Source organism: Nomascus leucogenys, chromosome 2 (genome assembly GCF_006542625.1).
Source record: "Nomascus leucogenys isolate Asia chromosome 2, Asia_NLE_v1, whole genome shotgun sequence".
Classification (NCBI taxonomy): Eukaryota; Metazoa; Chordata; class Mammalia; order Primates; family Hylobatidae; genus Nomascus; species Nomascus leucogenys.
In genome coordinates this window covers 18,059,336-18,083,122 of record NC_044382.1, presented here as the reverse complement: position 1 = coordinate 18,083,122, position 23,787 = coordinate 18,059,336, and the positions used below count along the sequence as shown (strand labels likewise).

The 23,787-nt window shown below is 42.3% G+C and overlaps 1 protein-coding gene across 2 annotated transcripts in view; it reads right to left on the bottom strand.

Annotated features, from left to right (window-relative positions):
• Window positions 1–23,787, bottom strand: part of ATP10B (ATPase phospholipid transporting 10B (putative)) — a 280,412-nt gene that overhangs the window by 63,110 nt on the left and 193,515 nt on the right. For both annotated transcript variants that reach the window (XM_030825602.1, XM_030825591.1), the window contains exons 7-12: window positions 17,098–17,183; window positions 12,046–12,152; window positions 8,373–8,504; window positions 4,438–4,565; window positions 2,582–2,834; window positions 365–603 (exon numbers count right to left, since the gene is read on the bottom strand). In XM_030825602.1, the coding sequence (XP_030681462.1) occupies window positions 365–603; window positions 2,582–2,834; window positions 4,438–4,565; window positions 8,373–8,504; window positions 12,046–12,152; window positions 17,098–17,183 (945 nt within the window). The remainder of the gene's footprint in view (window positions 1–364; window positions 604–2,581; window positions 2,835–4,437; window positions 4,566–8,372; window positions 8,505–12,045; window positions 12,153–17,097; window positions 17,184–23,787) is intronic.

Sequence of the window (23,787 nt, the reverse complement as noted above, 5' to 3'; positions counted from 1 at the left end):
AGGGCTGTGATGAGCTGAAGATGGCATGCCCAGTCTAAGAGTTAGGGACCTCTCAACACAAGCCAATTGTTGCCATGAGGAAATGCTGGCTTAGTGTAGAGAATTTTTATAATTCAATTTTTAAAAGAAGCAAAAAAATCTATATGCTTACATAAAATCTCTGATTTCTAAACATTGAACATTTCTAATGAACAAGAATTGTCTATGCCAACAAAACACATGTGTGGACTATGTACAAAACCAAGAGCACCATTTTGAAAGCTCTTCAGGGTTTGCACAATTTTTTCTTTTTCACATTCCAGAGCACCCTCCCATCTCTTCCCACAGAACACTTACAGTTCAAAGGGGAAAGTCAGAGACTTACTATGGAGCTGCTGAAGGCCACAGGAGGCTGTGAACTTTCGTGGTGCCCCATAGACCTTTGCCGGTAGTGGCCCTGGATGGGCACCCGGGCACTCTGGCTCCTCCTCAGAGGCTGAGCACCTTTTTGGCTTCTCATAGTTGCTGGATCCTGGGCCCATCTAGCCGGGAAGGACAGGCATTGGTATTGGGTCCACTCTTCACCATCTGAGTCCAGCTCCTTTGGGGTCTCCAGTCGCTTAGCTGCAAGAAAGGAGTCCTGTTAGTGTACCAGTTGTAACTTGGCTGGACCATGTTGGGGAAAGCCTAGACTTTGGGGTGGGGTAAGAGCATGGGAAGAGCCTATGCTACTCTGAAAAATTGGCATGTGGGCTACCAAGACTGGAGAAAGAAGGGTAAAACTAAGTCCCACAGATTCAAACTCTAGTGGACTACCTACTAGTTATGTGACTTTGAGCTTTGACATAACCTGTCACTTTATTTCCTCAGAATTTTTTTTTTGTTTTTTAGGTTTCTAACTCATAGGGATGTTTTGAAGATTTAATGATACAATGTGTTAAAATAACTAGCATACTCTAAGTACCTGTAATGTGGCTCTTATTATTATTACAAAGAGACCAGAAGCTCCCATGTAAATGCTCTGCTATCACCATGGCAAAGGGGATAGAGCTGCTTATAATATTCTCTCCACCTTTCTCTTTCTCCATCCCTCACACTCAAAAGAATGAATGCTGCTGTCTTAAGAGTTTCTTTTCTTCAAAAAGTGGGTGAAGGATGTGAACAGACACTTCTCAAAAGAAGACATTTATGCGGCCAACAAACATATGAAAAAAAGCTCATCATTACTGGTCATTAGAGAAATGCAAATCAAAACCACAATGAGATAACATCTCACACCAGTGAGAATAGCGATCATTAAAATGTCAGGACACAACAGATGCTGGAGAGGATGTGGAGAAATAGGAACGCTTTTACACTGTTGGTGGGAGTGTAAATTAGTTCAACCATTGTGGAAGACAAAGATTCCTCAAGGATCTAGAACCAGAAATACCATTTGACCAGCAATCCCATTACTGGGTATATACCCAAAGGATTATAAATCATTCTACTATAAAGACACATGCACATGTAAGTTTATTGCAGCACTGTTCACAATAGCAAAGACTTGGAACCAACCCCAGTACCCATCAATGATAGACTGGATAAAGAAAATGTGGCACATGTACACCATGGACTACTATGCAGCCATAAAAAAGGATGAGTTCATGTCCTTTGCAGGGACATGGATGAACTGGAAACCATCAGCAAACTAACACAAAATAAAACCAAACACTGCATGTTCTCACTCATAAGTGGGAATTGAACAATGAGAACACATGGACATGGAGGGGAATATCACACACTGGAGCCTATCGGGGTTGGGGGCTAGGGGAGGGGTAGCATTAGGAGAAATACCTAAGGTAGATAATGGGTTGGTGGGTGCTGCAAACCACCATGACACGTGTATACCTATGTAACAAACCTGCACATTCTGCACATGTATCCCAGAACTTAAAGTATTGAAAAAAAAGAATTTCTTTTCTTTTCTTAGAAAGTGTGTGTGTGTGTGTGTGTATGTGTGTTGTGGGGAGGGGGACAAAGTTGGGCAGATGATGGCTGAAGGAATCAGGTCAGTTTTATGAGTCATATTCAGTCCATGCAAGGTAACAATCCAGGCATTTTATAGCCCTATCTCCTAAATCAAAACTTTGCCTCAGTGACAAGCTAAGAGATCTGTTAGAATACAAGGCATCTTCTGGATGTGTTAAATCTGACCGTGCACCTAGACACAGACCTGCCCTGACATGTCAGGTAAGGTGGCCTGAGAAATTCCCAAGCCTTTGTTGTGTGACTGGCACACAATTGGGAAATGTCTCCAATCCATTGCTGACATATAAAAAAACTTGTCTCATAAAGTGCTTTGTCTGGCACCAGACAAAGATCAACTGAAGGGTAACCACATATGGGATAACTTCTAACTTTTGTAAACAAATGAAAGTTTACAACTAATTGGAACAGCCCTGATCTGTGACAAGGAAGACCACAGGGATACAGGAAGCAACTTGTGGAAATGCCACACAGCGTCTAAGAGAGCTGGGAGAATGTCTTATCTCCTCGTTTCTTAGGAGAGCAGGGTATTTCCTTTTAGAAAGAGGGATGGAGCCCTTGGGAGCTCTCGTACCATTTTCTTGGTGAGAATACTCGCTGCCCATGATGGTGCAACGTCGGAACACCATCTTGTTCTCTGTCAGGGTCCCCGTCTTATCGGAGAAGATGTACTGGATCTGGCCCAAGTCCTCCGTGATGTTGAGGGCTCGACATTGAATGGATAAATCGGTCTCTTCATCATACAGATCAAGGTCATTGCTCAAGAAGAACACTTGCCCGAGCTTCACCAGCTCAATGGAGACATACAAAGAGATGGGGATCAGCACCTGAAAAGAGATGAGTTTCTACCATTCAGAAACCAGGCAGGTTCCCTCCCTTGAGATCCTCACTAGCAGGTAGCAAAGGCATTTAATGGAAAGTTGAGGTCAGCTCACAGGACAGACTCTTTCTGTGAAATTAATGGTCAATGACCTCATGCATCCCTTGGAATTCTTAGGGGAATCTGAAAAACAGATATGTCTTCTTTGACCAGGGATGTCTGGTACAAGGTAGGCACTCACCATTGGTTGTCTGTGACTGAGCTGGGAGGCAGTGAGGGAGACTTAGCATCTCTGCTTAGAGTCCCCTGACTCCCTTCAGATCTCTGTGCCACCAAGGGCTGCTGCCCACTTTTATAGGTATTCAGACCTATTGTTAATTTCTCCCCACTGATTCAATACCTTGTATTTACCAAGTGCTTGCTGTGCATTTGATGCTGTTCTAAGTCCTGGAAATGGGAGTTAACAGTACATAATTCCTGGCTTTGAAGAACTTGCCTTCCAGTGACAAAGAACAAACAAATAAATATATATGAGTGGTGGTAAGTCACACGAGGAAGAATAAAGAAAAGTAAAGAGGGTAGACTGATGGCTGGGTGGGATGCTTGTAAACCATGACCTTTGAACAGAGATATGAGGAAGCCAGGGAGTGAGTTGTGAGGTTATCTGGGGTAGGAGTATTCCGAGCAGAGGAGAAAGGCAGGCACAGGCCTGGCAGTGGGGGTGGCGTTTGGGGAGTAAGAGGGAGCAGGCCTTGGCAGGTGAGTGAGGAGGAGGAGAGGGCTAGGAGGGGAGCTCAGGGAGGGAATCAGGGTCCAGATCACTTAGGGCTTCATCAGCCACAGTAAGGACTTTGGATTCTACTTTGAGCGGATATGAAACCATGAGAGGATTCTGTACATAGGAGGGGTATGATTTAATTCACATTTAAAATAGATTACTCTGCAAAATGAATGGAAAATATTCACCAATAAGAGGGCAATGAAACATCCTCCAATACTACAAGAAATGGTAGATGAAGCTCCACAAAAGGAAAACTACAACTTCCCTCATCTTTTCATTGATTGTATTTTCTTAGAGACATGGAGGTTTTAAAATTCATCTCTTCATCAATTACTGTCTCACATTTTGTAGGTGCTCTCTTTTTTTTTTCTGTCCTGTATTGGGCCAGTTCTGTTCTTTTCCTTCTCAATGTATCAAATGTTAAACACTAACTCGTGGTTTCTCTCTCTCAGTGTTGGGGCAGAGAGTTCTCTGTAGCTCACTGTGCTACTTTATCTTCTTTTGTTCCTAGATCATTCATGTTTTATCTGTTCTGGCAAAGGGACGGGCACATATGGGTCACTGCTGTCATCTTAAATAGAAAAGCTAATAAATATTTCCCTCCAGCTATTATCTGGGGGCAGAGTCCCCTCCACAAGGCAGGGCTGGGTCCTTAAATCACCCAAAATGTGAATACTTACAAAGACGCACAAGAAAGCGATGACCATCTCCTCATCTCAATCCAGTTTGTACTTTCTAGTGGCCAGCATTGTTTTTTCTTTATTTTACAAAGTTGTAGGAGTTTTGGCCACATATCTTATTGGGCCCCTAGTTAGGGAGGGCTTCCTACCTGGAGCAGGATAATCATTGTGAGGAACATGTAGAAGCCCCCAAGGGCACGGGGAAGGAAGCTGCCATTGGCATCTGGCACATCAAAGGGAGGGTGTTCTTCAAAGGTCCCATTCCAGATGCTGTGACCTGAGAGGAGGCAAAACCCGGAATGAGGCTGAATCTCTACTAAGTCCTAAAGTTGGTCAATTATACCAGCCCTTGACACATTCCTAGAAATGGGTGTGCTTTGGAGGACCCCTCCTTCTTCCATACAACGTAGCTGTGTGTGTGTGTGTTTGTGTATGTGTATGTGTTCATGTTGCTCTAAAGTGGTTCTTCGTATACATTTCAATCCCTTGATAGGCATTAAGTTTGTTTTACAAGAGGAGATTGGCATGAGGATTACTTATGTTTTGATTAAGTCTTGTTAAATAGGGGCTGGAAAGAGAGAAAGAAATATTTATTCTTTTTGTTCTGTGGTGCACACTTTTGTGCATGGGTGGGGAGCCTTGAGACTTGTCCCCTAGTCTCCCCCTTCTTATCCCATCTAATGCCCATCTACCCATCCATCCTGCCATTAATCCATTTTTCTATCCATTTATCTATCCATTCATCCATCCATCCACCTACCCATCTACTCACCAGTCTATCCACTCATCCATCAATCCTTCCATCCACCCACCCCTATACCCACCCTTCCTTCCTTCCTTCTTTCCCTTCCTTTCATTTATCCATCCATCCTTCCATTCATCCATTTTTCTAGATTCATCTATTCATTCATCCATCCACCCATCTACTCACCCATCTATCCATCCATCAGTCCCTCCATCCATCCATCCATCCATCCATCCATCCATCCATCTCTGTTTACCCATTCATCCCTCCCTCTGTCTAACATTGATTAATTCAAGAAGTTAGTACTAATTCTTGTCCCTGTGGAGTTTGCTTCCAAATTAGGGAGCCAGGCATAAAAGGACAAATCATATACAGTATGAGAGGTGCAATAGCAGAGCCTAGAATGCTGTGACAGCCCATAGCAACAGCACCAGGTACAGACTGAACTCTGTTTCCTTATCTGCAAAGGAGATAACATGCATTATCTGAGGATTATGTAAGGTGAAGTGCATCCAGCACCTGTTATAGAGCTCACTAAATCTCAGTGTTCTTGTGTGTTAAATAGTAATAATACCTTCACTATAGAGTTATTGTGAAAATAGAATAATCTAATGTTTAAAATGCTCTCAGCTCCAAGAAGTATAGAGAATAAAAGGCACAGATGATGTTGCAGCACCCAAAGATGCTTCCTTGCCCAGGAGTTTGGGCCAAATGCTGTCATACCTAACAGAAGAAAGGAAACTTACAGACATGAAGCTATTTATGTGAAGGTACCATTATAAAGCAGATGACTAAGGACAAAACACATGGCACAGAGTAAGGGCCACTGGCCTTTAAGGGAATAAGATGAGTACGGGAAAAGCCCGAGAAGGCTGAATGGATGAGGACTTGAGGGGGGTCCTAGAGCCCCAGCAGGTGTTGGATGGTTAGGAAGCCTAGGGCAGAGTATTCTGGTGAGGAAACAAGAAACACCACCTTTACAAAATCAAAGTAAACATGTGGTCAAGAATGGTGGAATGGTGCTCATTTGAGAGCTTTCATCTTCTATAGGGCTGTGCTTTAATTAGGCATCAACAGAGTCCTGTGTATGAGTTGTTAACTCAGAATAGAATTCTGACCCTCCTCATGAACTTTCTTCATTTCTTTATTGTTTTGGGGAATCTGCCAAGCAGATTCTGGTTTGCCTGTGCCTTATCTTGTCCTGTGACCTTTTAATCATTAACTTTCTTTTTCTGGAGACACAGTGAGATGATCTCAAATGTCTTTTTCACGCTGATATGCCCTGAAAAACCTGTCCTGAAGCAGAAGCAACAGTTCCTGCAGCATCTTGGGGACGGTGGCCAAATGGGCTGGGGAGAGGGTGGGAGAGGGGACAATAGCTTTCTTGTTTCCCTGCTTCCCCTCCCCCAGGTTCTCTCCTTACAGCTGTAAGCCAGCCTCAAGCAGAGTGCTATTAGACACACCTGGGAACTCCAGGTTACCCACAAGACTCAATCCCTTCGTCATCACTGTAGTGGCACACAAAGTCTCTCTGAGCCCCTATGAAGTTCTCAGCCTTTCAGACACCATCTTTCTAACAACAGCAATGGCTATGATTTCTGACTAATGCAAGTAAACAGCAAACACCACTGCTGCTGATTGGTTTCGGGTCTGCATATTTCTGGACTCAGGACATGAGTTTTTCTCTTGATTGTCCCTGGTTCTTTTTGGGATCTCCTTTAGCATCCTGAGAATCATTTTTAGAATAAGGCCATAGACAGTGGGGAGTCTTGGCCCCTCTTTATCTACACTCTGAGGATCAACTTAAAGGGCTCCAGATCACTCCTGTCTCCACCTCTCACGGTGCTTCTCACTCAGCTCGGGCCACAGGCTGGCTCTGCTTTGGTCTCCATTCTTGGCCTTACTCTTGCCACATCCAACAGCCAACTGCTCTTCTGCACAAAACCATTTTCCTTCCTGCCTCTGTGCTTTGTGATTTTCCAGGGGCTAAGAGTGGCCTCTCTCTTTCTGTTCACAGCTGCCTGCAACGTCCAGCCCCTACACTTGGCTCTGCCATCTTCCTCTTCTGGCAAATGTCTACTCCACTTGAGAATCAGCTCTAGCGGCTACCTCTTCAAGAAAGACTTTCCTCATTGCTGCTCCCATAATACCCGTGGTAGGGTGAATAATACCCCCTCTCTCCCCAGGACATATCCTAATCCTTGGGGCCCCGTGAATATACTATCTTATATGGCAAAAGGGCTTTGCAGATAGGATTGGGTCATAGATCTTGAGATGGGAAGAGTATCTGGATTATGAAAGTGGCCCCAATGATGTAATCACAAGCGTCTTGTAAAAGGCAAGGAGGGCTACTGCTGCAGATGAGGAGAGGGAAATGTAGGCAGAGATTGGGGTGGTGCACTCTGAAGACTGAGGAAGGAACCACAGACTAAGGACTATAGGCAGCCACTAGAAACTGAAAAAGACAAGGAATAGATCCTTCCCTCAGAGCCTCCAGGAGGAACCAGAACTGCTGATGCCCTGACTTTAACCCAGTGGTCCGCAACCTTTTTGGTATCAGTGGCTGGTTTGTGGAAGACAATTTTTCCACAGTCAGTGGGGAGGGGGAGATGGTTTCAGGGGTTTCAGGATGATTCAAGTGCATTAATTTACAGTGCACTTTATTTCTATTATTGCATTGTAATATATAATGAAATAATTATAAACTTACCATAGTGGAATCAGTGGGAGCCCTGAGCTTATTTTTTTGCAACTATATGGTCCCATCTAGGGGTAATGGGAGACAGTGACAGATCATCAAGCATTAGATTCTCATAAGAAGCACACAGCCTAGATCCCTTGCATGTGCAGTTCACAATAGGTTTTGCACTCCTGTGAGAATCTAATGCCACCACTGATCTGACAGGAGGTACTGGTCCTTGGCCCAAGGGTTAGGGACTCCTGCCTTAACCTACTGAAGTTGATTTTGAACTTCTGATCTCCAGAGCTGTAACAGAATAAATTTATGTTGTTCTAAATGACTGTGTGTTCATGTTTTACAGCAGCAATGGGAAACAAATACAGTCTGATTCATCTTGTTTTCCTTCCATGCTACGAGAGTGCCTGTGTTCAGTAAACATTTCTTGACCAAATAAATATCAGATGATGTTCGGAATAGTTAAAGAGCACATACTACTTTTAGGAGATTTTCTCTTGCATTTTCATTTCATTGGCATCCCATTAAAGTAGGCAGGGTAGGCTTTACATTTTATCAACCCTACTTTATAAATGAGGAAGCTGAAGAAACTTGCCCAAATAAATCGATTACTGTGTCCTTGTTCTTTCCAGAACATCCCATACCTACAGCTCCAATAAGGCACATGAGGATGAGGATCCCAATGCAGAAGAAGATGTCTATGTTCATGCGCCTCTCAATCTTGCTGCGTTTGTACCGGGGGCCACTGTTGTTCAGCATGGCTTTCGTCTCATGGCCTTTGAGAGAAAATGAGGAAATCAATCCCTTAGTTCCTGTTTGCCTACGTCTTACACCATTCCCTCAGCTCTTCTCACAGGAGCTTAAGATAAAAGAGAGGCTTCACTCTTTAACCTGAACTTGCCCTGCCTCAGAAGGTTGCTGAGAACAGCTGTAGGGGCCTCACATAATTTACCAGCAGTTACTCAGTGAGCATCCCTTTCATGCATGCCAGACACTGTGGTGGGCACTGAGAGAGCCACATGCACAGGCTACGCCCTGCACAACTCTAGAGCGTAGCCCTCATTCTGTAGTTGCTAAAGATTTATAAGTTTATTATGAACAGAGTTCTGGCAAATGATAGTAAGCTGCCTTAAAGAAGGGCTGTCTTTTCCTAATTTGCACAAAGGTTCTGTTCTGTTCCACCTGTTATGGGCTAGCAGTGGGATACAACGGCAAGACATAGGGTTCACATTCTAGTGAAGATACACAAAAAGACAGAAGGGATAATTATCATTATTAATAAGTCCTGTGAAATAAATAATACACAGTAAACAAAAGGCCAAGGTGGAAAAGAGGTGGTGTTGGAGAGCCTGCTCAGGGAAAGCTGCTCCAAGGAGATGACATTGAAGGGAGGCCTGAAGGGAAAGCAGAGTTGGCAGCAGAGTTTTAGGCTGGGGAACTGTATATGCAAAAGCCCTGTGGTAGGACAGTGCCTGGGACCAGTAGTTTCCCTACTTGTTTCTTTGGTCATGCCTAAGTTGTTGGTGTTGCCTGAGCGAGAGTAGTAGGGACCAAAGGTCCCCACCCCAGCACTAACCCTGGCCAGCTCCACTCCTATGTTGAAGTTTTGCATACAATTTTGGTTAAAGAAAGGATGACAAAGTTTGAAAACTACCAATCTCACCCAGTCACCTTCTTCCCCAGCAGGTGAAGCTGAGGGCTAGAGGGTAAAAAGGATCTGCCCAAAGTGAAAGAATAAGTCAATGTCAGAGTCACATTGTGAACCCAAGATTCAGATTGCCAGTGTTGTTCTCCTTTCACCAACCCCTGGGACCCAAGGTCACACACCTAAGAGCTAAGAGTCAAACTGAGACTTTGTCTTTAGACAGAGCCTCTCCTTTGGGGCTGCTGAATGTTAACTACAGTGCCATACTCCTCAGCAGTCAAATGAAAAACACATCAGTCACGTATTTTCTGTGCCAAATTAAAGAAAACCAATACATCAGCTCCAGAAGCAAACGGCTTTAATGCTGTTTAGCTGGTTGCCTTGTGGATTTAAAGTAGCAACAAAACAGTAGGAGCGAAAAAACTCTAGGCTTTTAAAATTAGACTCAAATTGCTGCAGTTGTGAGCAGGGGTTCCAGCAGCACTCCTGGGCCTGTACACTTTCTGCCTGTCTCTCAGCCTCACTCCATTCAGGGATCCTGGGACTATCCCCTTCACCCACCTGATCGTTGCCTTCTGAGACCCCTCTGTTCTTTTGGAAAGAGTTGGGTTCAAGGGGAGGAAGTATGGGACAGTGGATAAGAGTGTGGGCTCTAGAGTCAGAGCTCAGCTCTGTGGATACTTGACCTTGGGTTGCAGAGAGTTCAACTCAGGAGGCATGTGACCTTGGGTGAGTGAACCTCTTTGTACTTCAGTTCCTCATCTGAAAAATGGGAGATGATTATGGTGTATGAAGTGGGAAAATAAATCAATACACACAAAATACTAAATTAGTTTCTGGTAAGTTGGGACTCAATGTTTGCTGTGAGGAGCACACGCTTCTACATTGGACCTCTTTCTTCTGTAAATCTCACCTTGGCCTTTTTGGGCCTTTGACTCCGAGGCCCTGTTTTACCCACTGATAATGTCAAGGGTGAAATGAGAACTCTGGACATTGCTCTCAACCAGGAGTGATTTTACTCCCCAGAGGACATTTGGCAACATCTTGAGAAATTTGGGGTTATCTCACTTGGTGGGGGGTGCTAATGCATCTTGTGGGTAGAGGCCAGAGATGCTGCTAAATACCCTATAGGACAGCCTCCGTCACAAAGAATAATATGGACCAAAATGTCAATGGTGCCAAAGGTGAGAACCCCAGCTCTAGATAATAATGCTAAAAACAACTGATGTCTTTTCTTTCTCATATTTTTGAGGGCCTGATGTATTCCAACTGTCGTATTAGGCCCTTTTCAGATAATCTCATTCGAACCTTATAAAGCTACAAGGTAGAAATTATTAGTCCCTCTTGCATTGAAAGTTCAACCATCTTGTTCAGGAACATGCAGAATATGAATGGATTTTACCTGTAGGCAGCCCGACTAGCTGGAGCCATGGTTAACACACTCCATATCTGCCACCTTATATACCACTCCCATCACCTACTCAAGGTTTCTTCTTCATTTCTGTTCAGGCAGAGAAGCAAAGCTCTAAATCTATGTGATTATGATTACTATTTTCTTTTTTGGTAGAGTGGAGATTGCTGGAGAGTTCATTTTTAATAGGTTTACCAAATGGTGTTGAACTCCATTGCTAAAGATCTTTGAAATAAGTCATCTGAACTGACAAATATAATCCCCCTCTCCCAAATTAGGGAAAGCTAGCTAAATCGTGACATTATGTTTAAAAAGACCTGTTTTTCTTTGACAATCCCAGAGAGTAAATCTTATGGTAGATGGATATTTGAATGCTCTTCTATGTCCATCAGAAGTGGGGTTCTATGGAGACCAAACCAAACAAAAAAGCAATAAGCAAACTATTCCGAGGTGTCCCAGTGAGTGGAAGACTCAGAAGAAAACACGTTCTGGAGTTTTCCAGCGAAGGTAGATGCTCCAGAGAGGCCATGTTTCCTTTGTTGTGGCCGAAGTCTTCAGGTGTTCATGTAACAACAGGTGCATTGTGTACCTACGAGCACTGGTGTTAAGTACTAGAGATACAGCAGCCCCAAGACTGCCCTCCAAGACTTTAGATTTCATTGTGAGAAGTGCTACTATTATCTTCTTTCATTGGAAAGCAGGATCAAAGTGGGAAGGAGAGATAGGCCTCCGTATCTGGAGCCATAAGATAAAGGTAATAGTAAAAACATAACTGCAAAAACAACTAAAACCCACTGAGCCCTCTCTTTGCTTTAGGCAGTGCTGGATGCTTTTCATGTGCTGAGTAATTTGATCCTTACAAACACTCTATGAGGCAAATACAAATATTCTCCCCACCGTACAAATGAGGAAATTGAGGCTCCAAAGGGGAAGTTGTTAAGTTTGGTGAGGTTATTCCACAGGCTCAAGAAGAGACACTTCATTCTGGCTTTAGTTAGTAGCACAAAACCACTGGGATGACTGTGAATCCCTTTCCCTGTCTTGTGCAGATGGGTGATATTAATTCGGAATCTCATTATGTCTCCTGTAGAGTGAGTGAACTGCTGTGATTCCCAGCCTCCGTTTGCTTAGCTGAGAAATGGGAAGTTACTGTGAACAGTTGTTGGTTCCCATTGACTGAAGATGGATTTGGAGGGGGAAGGATAAAGGAAAATTCAGACAAAAGAAACTACCCAGAGACAATGTGCCCAGAGACAATGACCTGCATAGATGACAATGCCAACAGCCATCTCGGTGTTTCTGATGGTGCAGCCTCGAAGCAGAAGACTCTCACAGCCAAAGCCAGTCCTGGTCTGGTCAGGATGCTCCCTGGGGATGATGAATAAAAGACAGGGGGTGGTTTGGTGGCCTCTCGATGCTGTCACTGGGTAGTGTCACAGAACTAGAAGTGGTGAGTGAACATGATCCCTCTCCTTCCTGTTTTTTCAGAAGAGTGATGGTAGCTCAGAATCTAATCTCCTTCATGTTCAAGGGCAGATCTCTATTGCTCCTAGGAGGCCTGGGTGGGAGCTAGACCATTAGAAGGGAATTGTCCACCCTGAGAAAACTGTCCCATTTACCAACATAAAAGGCAGAACTCTGGTGAAAAAGCCTTGGCTTCAATTCTCATATTCAAAATGTTTTTATGCAGGTTGCAGCAAAGAAGTCAGCCAAAACCCACCAAAACCAAGATGGTGATGAGAGTGACCTCTGGTTGTCCTCACTGCTACACTCCCACCAGAGCCATGACAGTTTACAGATGCCATGGCAACGTCAGGAAGTTACCCTATATGGTCTAGAAAGGGGAGAAACCCTCAGCTCTGGGAATTACCCATGCCTGTCCTAGGAAACTCATGAATAATACACCCTTTGTTTAGCATATAATCAAGAAATACCCATAAAAATGGGCAACCAGTAGGGCCGGGTGCAGTGGCTCAAGCCTGTAATCTCAGCACTTTGGGAGGCCGAGGCAGGTGGATCATGAGGTCAGGAGTTCGAGGTCAGCCTGGCCAACATGGTGAAACCCTGTCTCTACTAAAAATACAAAAAATTAGTCAGGCATAGTGGCAGGTGCCTGTAATCCCATCTACTTGGGAGGCTGAGACAGGAGAATCGCTTGAACCCGGGAGGCGGAGGTTGCCATGAGCCGAGATCATGCCTTTGCACTCCAGCCTGGGCTACGGGGCGCGACTCCATCTTAAAAAAAAAAAAAAAAAGGCAAGGGGCTGCTCTGCTATGGAGTAACCTTTCTTTTATCCCTTTCTTAATAAACTTCCTGTCACTTTAAAAAACAAACAAACAAACAAAATTGTTTTAGGGGCAAAGTGCAAGGGAACTGGCTTCTGGCCTTATAAGGACTGGCAGTGTTCACATGCTCATTGTAATTCAGCTTCTGGGGACCTGAACTGCAGAAGCTGAACTTCCAAGGGGAGCCTCCAGGTAGTCTTGCTTTTCATACAGGGGACAGGGGACAGGTAAGAATGGTAAAGTAAGGAAGGGCAGGTCGTGGGTTCCTCTTGTTCTGAGCCACATCACTCAGCCTCTTTCCTGTACCAGCTTTCACTTGCTCAATAGCTCATAAAATAAACAGACCTCACAGGAGTGGCCCTTTGCCCAAATTATTGGGAGGCAGATCCTAAAAGTAGAGATAGTTTCTTCTTTCTTCTAGTCCAGGGAGCATTGCAGTTTTCCACCTCACACTAGAAACTTCTGAGTCCAATCAACTCTAGTTATGACCTGGGGTCTGACCTTTACTCTATCATGATGCTGTTCCTTTTAGAATTTCAGCAAGCTTAAATATAACTTTCCAAACCTATTGGGGAGAACAGAAAAATAATAATCCGAACTCTTAGAGCTCTTTTTTAAACTTGTAGTTCTTCAATACTTCTTATCGCTAAGTCTAGTTATAAGCCTTTTTCACTCAAGCCTCATGACAACCTTATAAGACAGGGCATGTTATCATATCCACTTTAAAGATAGGGAAACTGAGGCAAGTTCATAAAGCCAGGAAGTGGCAGAATGGGGATTCAAAACTAGTCTGGCCCCAGAGTGCTATACTGCCACTCAATATGCCTTTTAATGCTAATGATTCCTGTGTTTATAAACTACATTTACTTACATGATTTTGTTTGACTCTTTGTGGTCTGGGAAGTTAGCAGGATGATTATTTTTATTATGAAAAAGTAGAAGCTCAGAGTGGCTGAGATTTTTCCAAGGCTATACAACGAGTACATGGGACATCCTAAGACCAGGGAATCTAGGTTACAGACACCCACCCCACTGAGATTTTCACCACATTAGGGTACCTAAAGTACTACCCCACTCGCCCACACTAAATCAGAGTCATTTCTATTTTCAGTTCTGCTGAATATGTCAAGGGGGATGTTTCATTTCATGTTAGTATATTCTTGACCCTATTCTAATGTTTGTCTATCCTACTTTTTAATGCAAAGGATGCTACAGCAAATAATAATCTGTAGTTAGAATATAACTGTTTTGATTTCATTGTACGAATTTTTACCTCTTAAGTATAGCAAGTGATCCTGGTTTCCCATAGGGCCCAGTGATATAAATTTTCCTTTTCAAATAAATTTGAGAAAAAGTAAGGTAATTAAAAATCTGGTAGATAAAATAGATCTTACTGAATATGATAAAAATCATAAAGGTAGTCTAAGAATGACTGAGGTTCAGGACCCACTGTTGCTCCCTCTGTTCATTAAGGAGGAGGTTGGCTGTGGATTTAATATTGGGCTAATGAACCTTGCTTGTCTCACTGTCAGTAGCTTGTGGTTTCAAGAATGATTTTAGGATGTTCTGAAGTGATAGCATATGGGAGAGGCTTCTACTTCTCTCGGTTGCAATGTTCCTTTTCAAAGAATGGTAGAAAAGGATTTGCTATCTTATAGCTGCTGTCTATTTAGCGCTCTTGGTTTACAAGGATGGTCTATTATACTTTTTATAGGCCAGCATTTCTCAACCTTGGTGATATGAACATTTTGGACTACACAATTCTCTGCTGGGGTGGGGGGCTGTCCTGTGCATTGCAGCATCCCTGGCCTCTACCCAGTGGATGCCAACAGCACCCCTCCCCAGTTGTGGGAAGAAAAATGATTCTAGACATTGTCCAATGTTTCCTGGTTTGAGTGGTGGTGTTGGTGGTGGTGGTGATTGTCCCTGGTTGAGAACCACTGCTCTGTAGAGGTTCTTTCATTCAAAAGTTGCTTTTTCAAATTGGACACCCCAAACTTTCAAACAGATCATTAAAAGCTGTTCATCTTCTAGCCAGCCTGTGCAGCCTCAGGGAGCTTCTAAATTAACGGGACCCACAGAAGCTTCTGGGAAACCCAGAGGCATCAGACCAGTGGGTCTGCTCAGGAAGAAGGTGGAGACCATCTGTGGGTGCCAGGCCTGAGGGTGTTCTTGTGGAGTACAGCAAGGATGTAGGAGCACAGCAAGGAATTCTCCTTCATTCCATGGGTTAGCTACTCCGCTGTCCAACTGGACTTTTAGGACTCATCCATGAGGCCCAGTCAGGTGGAGGAAGGACAGGTCTCCCAGAGCAGCAACTAGGAAGAGGAGGTGCTGGGGGCTGAGTGAAGCTGGGAGAGTTCTGTCCTGAAATCTGTCTGAGAGGGGCAGGCTGGAGCCCAGGTTGAAAGCTGAGAAAGGCTGGCTGTTAGCCTGAGCTGTTTTGGGGAGAAAGGGTCCTAAACAGAAATCTAACAATGAGGCTGTTTTCTAAGAGGATGTGGAGAGTGACTCAAGGCATGAGGGATTTGGGATGAATCAAGTTCACGAACCTAAGGCACAGGGGGCGCCCTTCTCTTCAGAGCAGGTGACAGGCTTTACCATCCTTTGCAGAGAAGGCCTTTTTCCCAGGACTTCAGGCCCTTCTCTGCTTGTCTCTTTCTGCTGGCTCTGTGTATTTTAAAAGTAATTTGCCTATAAAAGCTACGGTTTCTCTGGTATTGTTCTTATTGTTTCTCCTTTCTATTTCTCCTCGTTATATCCCTCATGGCCTGAGGACATGTGGGTGGAAGAAAGCAAAGACAACTGCATTTCAGGGAGCTGCAGGCCCTATTGGTGGAGAAATTGGTGTAACATGGCTGAGCTCCGCAATGTATGGCTATGGAAAGCACACTGGGGCTGGAGTCAAAAGACCCTCATATAAGTCCTGGCTTTGTCTTGTACCTGCTGTGAGTTAGGGAGAATCTTTGCGTCTATAAAGTCTCAGATCATCATAATCCACATCGCGATATTCGCTTTCTGGGGTTGTTGTGAAGATTACGTGTGATAATGTTCTCTAGAAGTCCTCTGAAAACTGTTAAAGCAAGCTTGTCCAACCCATGGCCCACATGTGGCCCAGGGTGGCTTTGAACATGGCCCAACACAAATTCGTAAACTTTCTTAAAACATTATGAGATTATTATTATTATTACTACTTAGCTCATCAGCTATTGTTAGGGTTAGTGTATTTTATGTGTGGCCCAAGACAATTCTTCCAATGTGGCCCAGGGAAGCCAGAAGTTTGGACACCCCTGTAGAAAAGCATCGTATAAGGGCATTTACTCACATCTATTACTATGGCTCTTATTTTGTGAGAAGTCTAGTGGTCTGATATGGGAGCAGAATTGCAGTAAAATTCTTAGGCTGAACCAAAGTTGAGGAATAAGAATAACAACTATCCTAATAGCAGGAGCCACTGTTAACTGAATATTTCCTCTCTGCCAGTTGCTGTGCTAAGGGCTTTGTGTATGCTGACACTTAATCTTAGAAAAGAAAAACCCTTTGATATAGATATTATAATTTCATTTTATGGATGTGGAAACAGGCTCAGAGAGGTGAATTAATTTACCCAAGGTCATATAGCTTGTAATTTGCAGAACCCCGATTCAAACCCAGATCTGTCCAATTCCAAAGTCCCTGTTCTTAACCTACAATGCAATATAGGCACTTAAAAAATTGATCTTAATTAAATCATATTCACCTTCCTGAATCAGAGCACAATCTTGATTTTGATGCTATTTTACTAAGGTTTTTTTTTAACTACATTGGTGAATTTAACCCTGCAACATAAATATCACTCAGCAAAAAAAAAAAAAAAAAAAAAAGAAAAGGTTTCCCAATTTTAATTTCTCTAGTCCCTCTTTATCACACACACAAAAATAAAATTCCTCAGGATGAAGATGCTTATTTGTTTGGTCATTTCTAGACAAATATATTTTCTAGCTGCAGCAGAGATATTTACTAGCAGCATGGAACATGAGATACTTACATATAACCCTTAAATTTGTTGAGGTGGTTGTTGGGTTTCTCACACACGATGGTATTGTGGAAAAGCTCTGGTTCGAACTGTACCTCCTGTGAGAGAGAGGACTCTGTGAGTTTATTAATTCGGATGGATCTAGTCTTAATAGGATCATTGGGAGAGCTAATCACTGTTAGAACCATTGCAAATAAGGTAATCCCTGCTTTGTCACACTTTGATAGTTGTAATGTGTCAGAAAAAAAGTTAAGTCCTCATTAAGGAAGAGAAAGCAAATGCCAATGAAAAGTTTGATGCAGGGCAGAGGGAAGTGATTACCCTGATTGCATTTCTCTGACTTGCCTGGGTCTAGGGCTCTAGCCCAGATCTAATAGAACTTACTGCAATGATGGAATGTTCTGAAGTATGGAAGCCACTAATCACATGTGGCTATTGAGCATTTGAAGTGTGGTAGTTTGACTAAGGAATTGTTTTCTTAAAAAATTTAATTTGATTTTAATTAAGCTTAAATAGCTACATGTGGCTAGTGGTTATCACACTGGATACCACAGAAATAGATTATTAAAAAGAAGGCATTATAAATCACACCACATAGAGATATCCACAGCTAAAATGCTTGCGCATGTAATACTTCCAGGGTTTTAAATATATATATCCATTAGCCGGGCATGGTGGCTCGCACCTGTAATCCCAGCACTTTGGGAGGCTGAGGCAGGCAGATCACCTGAGGTCAGCCGTTCGAGACCAGCCTGGTGAAACCCCGTCTCTACTAAAAATACAAAAATTAGCCAGGCATGGTGGTGTGTGCCTCTAATATCAGCTACTCGGGAGGCTGAGGCACGAGAATCACTTGAACCTGGGAGGTGGAGGTTGCAGTGAGCCGAGATTGCGCCACTGCACTCCAGCCTGGCAGAGCAAGGCTCTGTCTAAAAAAAAAAAATATATATATATATATATATATAGATATCTATATATGTATCTATATATATGTACACACACACATATATGTATATATACACACATATATATATCTCCACACCCACATATATTTGTGTAGGTATATATATGTGTATTTATGCATTTTAACAATGAGATTTAGTGTTCATAGATCTTGAACATTTTTACAGGTTATTAAATTTTTCTACATTTTTATTAACATCTGCACAAAAACCTATTGTATGAATATGTGGCAGGCCAGGTCTCACTAATGCAGGCCTCCATTACAACTGTGCCAGCACTGAGTAGCTAGATTAAACATTAAAAGCTGATTGAGCCAGTGTCCTTATACAAAGGCTGGAATGTAACAAAGATCCCACCAAGGTTGCCTAGGCTTTTCCTGGGACTTGAAGCATGAGAGGATAATGAAGGAATTCTTAGCAGGACCCTTTTCAGGATGAAACAAGTTTAATTGGGGATCTGAAAAAACTCCCCAGGCCTCCACAAACAAGTTTACTGGTGTCTAAAGGAACTCCCCAAATCCTTATGATTTGTCAGGAGACAAGATAAAGTAATCACCCCAGCACCTAGACTCATTTAGATTAAACTTACTGAGGCTCCAGAAGTAGGTCTTCAGGACCCAGACCTCAGTTATAGATTAAAAGAAGTTAATCACTTATGTCTTCAGACGAATGCACACTTACACGTAGACATATAGCTTAGAAGGTATATAAACTCTGGAAAACTTTGTAATTTTGAGTCGGTCTGGCAATAACTTCCAGGCCTTCTCCCTGTAACTGGTTAGAGAAATAAAAACTCTCTTCCTCCCCAGTTCATCTGCATCTTGTTATTGGGCCATGAGAAATAGCAGCCCAACCCTCAGTTTAGTCCAGGAACAAAATTGACCGTATTTCCTTTAATCATTTCACCATTTAATAGGTATAGTGTTTCAATTTGTTTTGTTGTTATAAAAATGCTGTGAAAATAGTAGCTAATAGAGCAAAATAAATAGCATTTACTGGACTCTTATTTCTGCCAGACACTGTAATGAGAACTTTATTATTTATTTTCAAGCTTACCATCATTCTGTGAAGCAGGAACTTTAATTTGCCTCTCTTTAGAGATGAGAAATCTGTGACTGAAAGGTAAAGAAGGCTCCCCATGGTCAAACCTATTTAAATCTCATGGGCTGGGATTTTAATTCAAGTTCAACTGCAGACCCTCTACTCCTTACTTGCACAGCACATTGCTTCCTGGTGAACAGTCTTGTAGCTAAGTGCTTTTTTTAAAGGCATTTCTGTTGTACAAACTCTTTTAGTCCAATGGGGATGAAACACAACCTGAGGTGGGGAGATCTCGCTTTCTGACTCTCCTTTACATTGACTAATCCTACCTTCAACTCACGAGCCTTCGTTTCTTCATCTGTAGAATGGGGCTAACATCACCTGCCCTGCCCATCTTAATTGTGCCTCAGAAAACAGAATCTATGTGGAAAAGTGTTGAAACATGTAACATTCCACCCAAACCGAAGGCAGCACTGGTAAAGGTGGGATTGGAAATGGTTTCCTGGGTAGAGCTGTTAGCAAGGGGTGTGAGTTTATCACTGAAAGCTTCAAGGTACAGCTGTTCAAAGGGGCAAATTGATTCAAAGAAATGATAGCATTTTCTGGCTTCGTGTAAATATCCTGTCCATTGGATTTGAGGGGGTGCCAACATAAATAAGCTCTCTACTCACTCGAAATAAATTACCCATCCAGGAGTTTCTAAAAATATGGCCCTTTTCCCTCCAGGTATTGATTCTTTCAGCGACAAACACTTGCTGAGCTCCAAGATGATGACAAATCATGCTGTGGTTTGTCAGCTACTTTCATGCCTCTGATTAAGTCGTGTGCTTCACTCCTGATCCACACCACTCAGCTCAGTGCTGGGTCTCTAAATCCAAACTCATTTCAGATATGACTGGCAGTGGGGTCTGAGCACTAATGATCCTTCTGTAATGCCTCGGAGTCTCTGCTGCCTGTTTAATCACACCCGCCGGGCCCCAGCAATGGTGAAGTTTGACTCTTGTTCCTCTGTTGGGGCTTCCTAGCCACCTCCCTCCTGAAATGTCCCTCCCTCCTTCTGTGTTCTCCTTTCCTGCTGAGCACGGGATTTTTGTCCCCTGTCTTCCTCTTTTCATGAAGAGGTGACCTTGCTCTTTCTAGCTACTTGTCCCCTGGGCTCTCTTCTTCAGTTGGAGGAAGAGGGGCTGTGGAGAGGGGCACATGGGTCCTGCTGGCTGCAAAGACAACCACTGAGGCCCCGCTTGCTTTTAAGAATTTGCTGTATTTCCCTCCAGGGCAGCTGCTGGGCCAGCCCAAGACACAGAGAACTGCTGAGCCTTACAAACCTGTCAGGGTTCTTTCTTATTTATTTATTTATTTATTTGAGACAGGGTCTCACTCTGCCACCCAGGCTGGAGTGCAGTGGTGTGATCACAGCTCACTGTAGCCTCGACTTCCCGGGTTCAAACAATCTTCCCACCTCAGCCTCCTGAGTAGCTGGGACTACAGGCGTGTACTACCAGACCTGACTAATTTTATATTTTATAAAATAAAATTATATATATATAATAATATACATATATAATACATATATATTTATATATTTATACATATACATTTATATATGTATACATATTTATATATAATTTAGATATAATATATATAATTTATATATAATATATACATATATTTATGTACATACTATGCATGTATATATAATATATACATGTATATATTATACATATAAATATATGTATATATTATATATACATGTATATATAATATATACACACGTATATATTATATATATCATATATACCTAAATATATGTATATATGATATATCATATATACATAAATATAGGTATATATGATATATCATATATACATAAATATATTATATGTGCTATATACAGGTATACACATGTAAATATATATATATATATATACAGGTATACACATGTAAATATATATATACAGGTATACACATGTACATATATATTCAGGTATACACATGTACATATATATACAGGTATGCACATGTACATATATATATACAGGTATACACATGTAAATATATATTATACAGGTATACACATGTAAATATATATTATACAGGTATACACATGTAAGTATATATTATACAGGTATACACATGTAAATATATATTATACAGGTATACACATGTAAATATATATTATACAGGTATACACATGTAAATATATGTCATATATACATGTATACACATGTAAATATATATTAATGTGTGTGTATGTATATATTATAGAAATGGGGGTCTTACTCTGTTGCCTAGGTTGGTCTCAAACTCCTGAGCTCAAGCAAGCCTCCTGCCTCAACCTCCCACAGTGCTGGGATTACAGGTGTAAGCCATCGTGCCTGGCCAGGGTTCTTATTTTAACCTTGTTCAGGAGTTTCTGATTCCCTTGTGAGACGGTGTAATGTCCTCTCACCACCCTGTAGTTCTTCTTAGATTATGGAAGAAGCTCACCTAACTGGCCACTTCTTTTTGACCCAGACTTTTATCTAAGGCACTGCCCTTTGATGAAAGTCTTGCTATCCAGCAAAAGGCCTAGGGAGCCATTAAGACACAGGAAAAGACCAATCCTTTCCAGAGAAGAGTGTTCATCTCTGCAGCTCTTTAGGTCAGACCTGCCTATCTGGAGCACTTACTATGTGCCAGACACCTGTCATAAAGTTCTCACAAAAACCTTAAGAGGTTTGGACAGACGTGCAGATGGAGACTAAAGTGTCTCACATTTGGCAAGTAACAGAGTCAGGATTGCCATTCACATCGTCAGATTCCAAAGTCACTGTCGTCGTCGTCATCATCATCATCATCATCATCAATCACTTTTATTCCTCCTCTCCTCTTATTATTATTCTGCAGCACTTATTGAATGCTTGTTGTGTACTAAGAATCAACTAAATATTTTATACATGCCATCTTCTTTGATTCTTACAATAATTCTATCAGGTAGGTACCATTATTATCCCGATTTCACAGAAAAAGGAATTGAGGCTTAGGGAGAATCTGTGATTTCCCCAGTGCCATCCAGACAGCAAAGCCAGACAACAGGCTTTAACCTTAGCATCGCTCACTCCCTGAGAGTCTGCCCCTTAACCACAGCGTTATTTGGATGCACAGAGGAAAGATGTGTATTTAAGCTCTCCTCTTGGCCCTGTTTCTTTTCTATGTTCATTCCTCAGTTCCTCTGAAGGACCTAATAAATGAATATATTCTCTAATATATAGTAGAAAATATACAAAAATTATAATGAATAAGCAATGCAATGTGTTACCTCTTCCAAGCACATTTGCATTTTAAAGTAAGTACCTACAAAGGGTAAGGGTTAAAATTAAGGCATTAATTGGCCTAGAAGACATTTTTTTGACAATTTTTATTTTTTAGCATTTAAATTTTTTTTTTGGCCACTCCTTCTATGAAACTCACTCTAATCCCCATAGAAGGTTCCACCCCCGCCAATCAGAATTGCTCCTTTTCATGTGCTGCCACCACTGCTGCTGTTTCCGTTGAACATCTCTGCCTAGATCTGTGCATCCTCTGGTAGACTGTCATCTTCCTCTGGGGCATCTCCTGTAATACCTTGTTTTTGCAGGCACACCATAAAGATGTGTTGAGGTAAGGTTAGTACTGGAGAGGGTGATGTTAGAAGTGTATATTTTGAAAGGTGATGGGTGAGGAGATACAAAGCAGACCTCACTGTAAAGGCTGACCCATGCCATAGAAAAAGCCCCAGGTACAGTCTTAACTTTGATTGATGGGAGTAAGACCCCTTGTTTTATGGGACTTCTTTGGCTCAACAAATAAAAAATGTAGTCACAGTCCTAGATCCCACCTTGGGCCAGTCTAGTCTTCCGTTCATTAATGCGTGCATTCAAGCTTTTATTTACTATCTATGATAGAGGAGTCATGTGGGACAGTAAGTGAGAATCAAGGGAAGAAAGGGGTGATTAACACAAATCGGTGATTGCAGCCATAAGACAACTCAAAGTTCCCAGTCCAGCTCAGACGTGTCAATAGCGGTATCTTTGAGAGCGAAGGAAAGTGGGCCTGGTGCCAGGGCATAATCACTCCCCGGGGTTGAGGTCCTCCTCACTCACCTGTGTCCCAGGTACAGCAAGCCTGCCATCTCAGGCTGGAATATATTCCATTAGCTAGAATAGGCCATTTCCCTTGTGCTTGCCTCAAGTTTTACTTTTCTAGGCTTATTTCCTTTAATTCTTTACAATTAATGATCGAATTGATCAATACACATGATTAAATAAATATATGAATGATCTTTTGAAATTGTTTGTAATGGATAGCTGTTTTCTGGCTACCCATCTTCTGTTTCATCCTTTTTCTGTAAACTTCTGGCTTTCTTGTGGGAAACTGCCTTTCCTTTCTGCTTTATAATTGTGATGGGAATTTAAGTCGTGATGCCCTGCCCATTAAACTCTCCCACTGTGGGGCTTTGACTTGAGTGGAATGACTCAAGGGAGGAAAAGAAAGAAGGAGACTCTTAAGTAATTCCTGCTACCAAGCTATTTCTGTAAGCCAGAGGTTCCTGATTGGTAGATTAAGCTACTGCATCTTGTCTACAAATCCCCTATATGCTCCCAAATGCTGTCTGTAGACAGAGTAAAAATAAGTCTCACACATGCATGTACCACTATCTTTCAGATTTCCAAAGGAATTA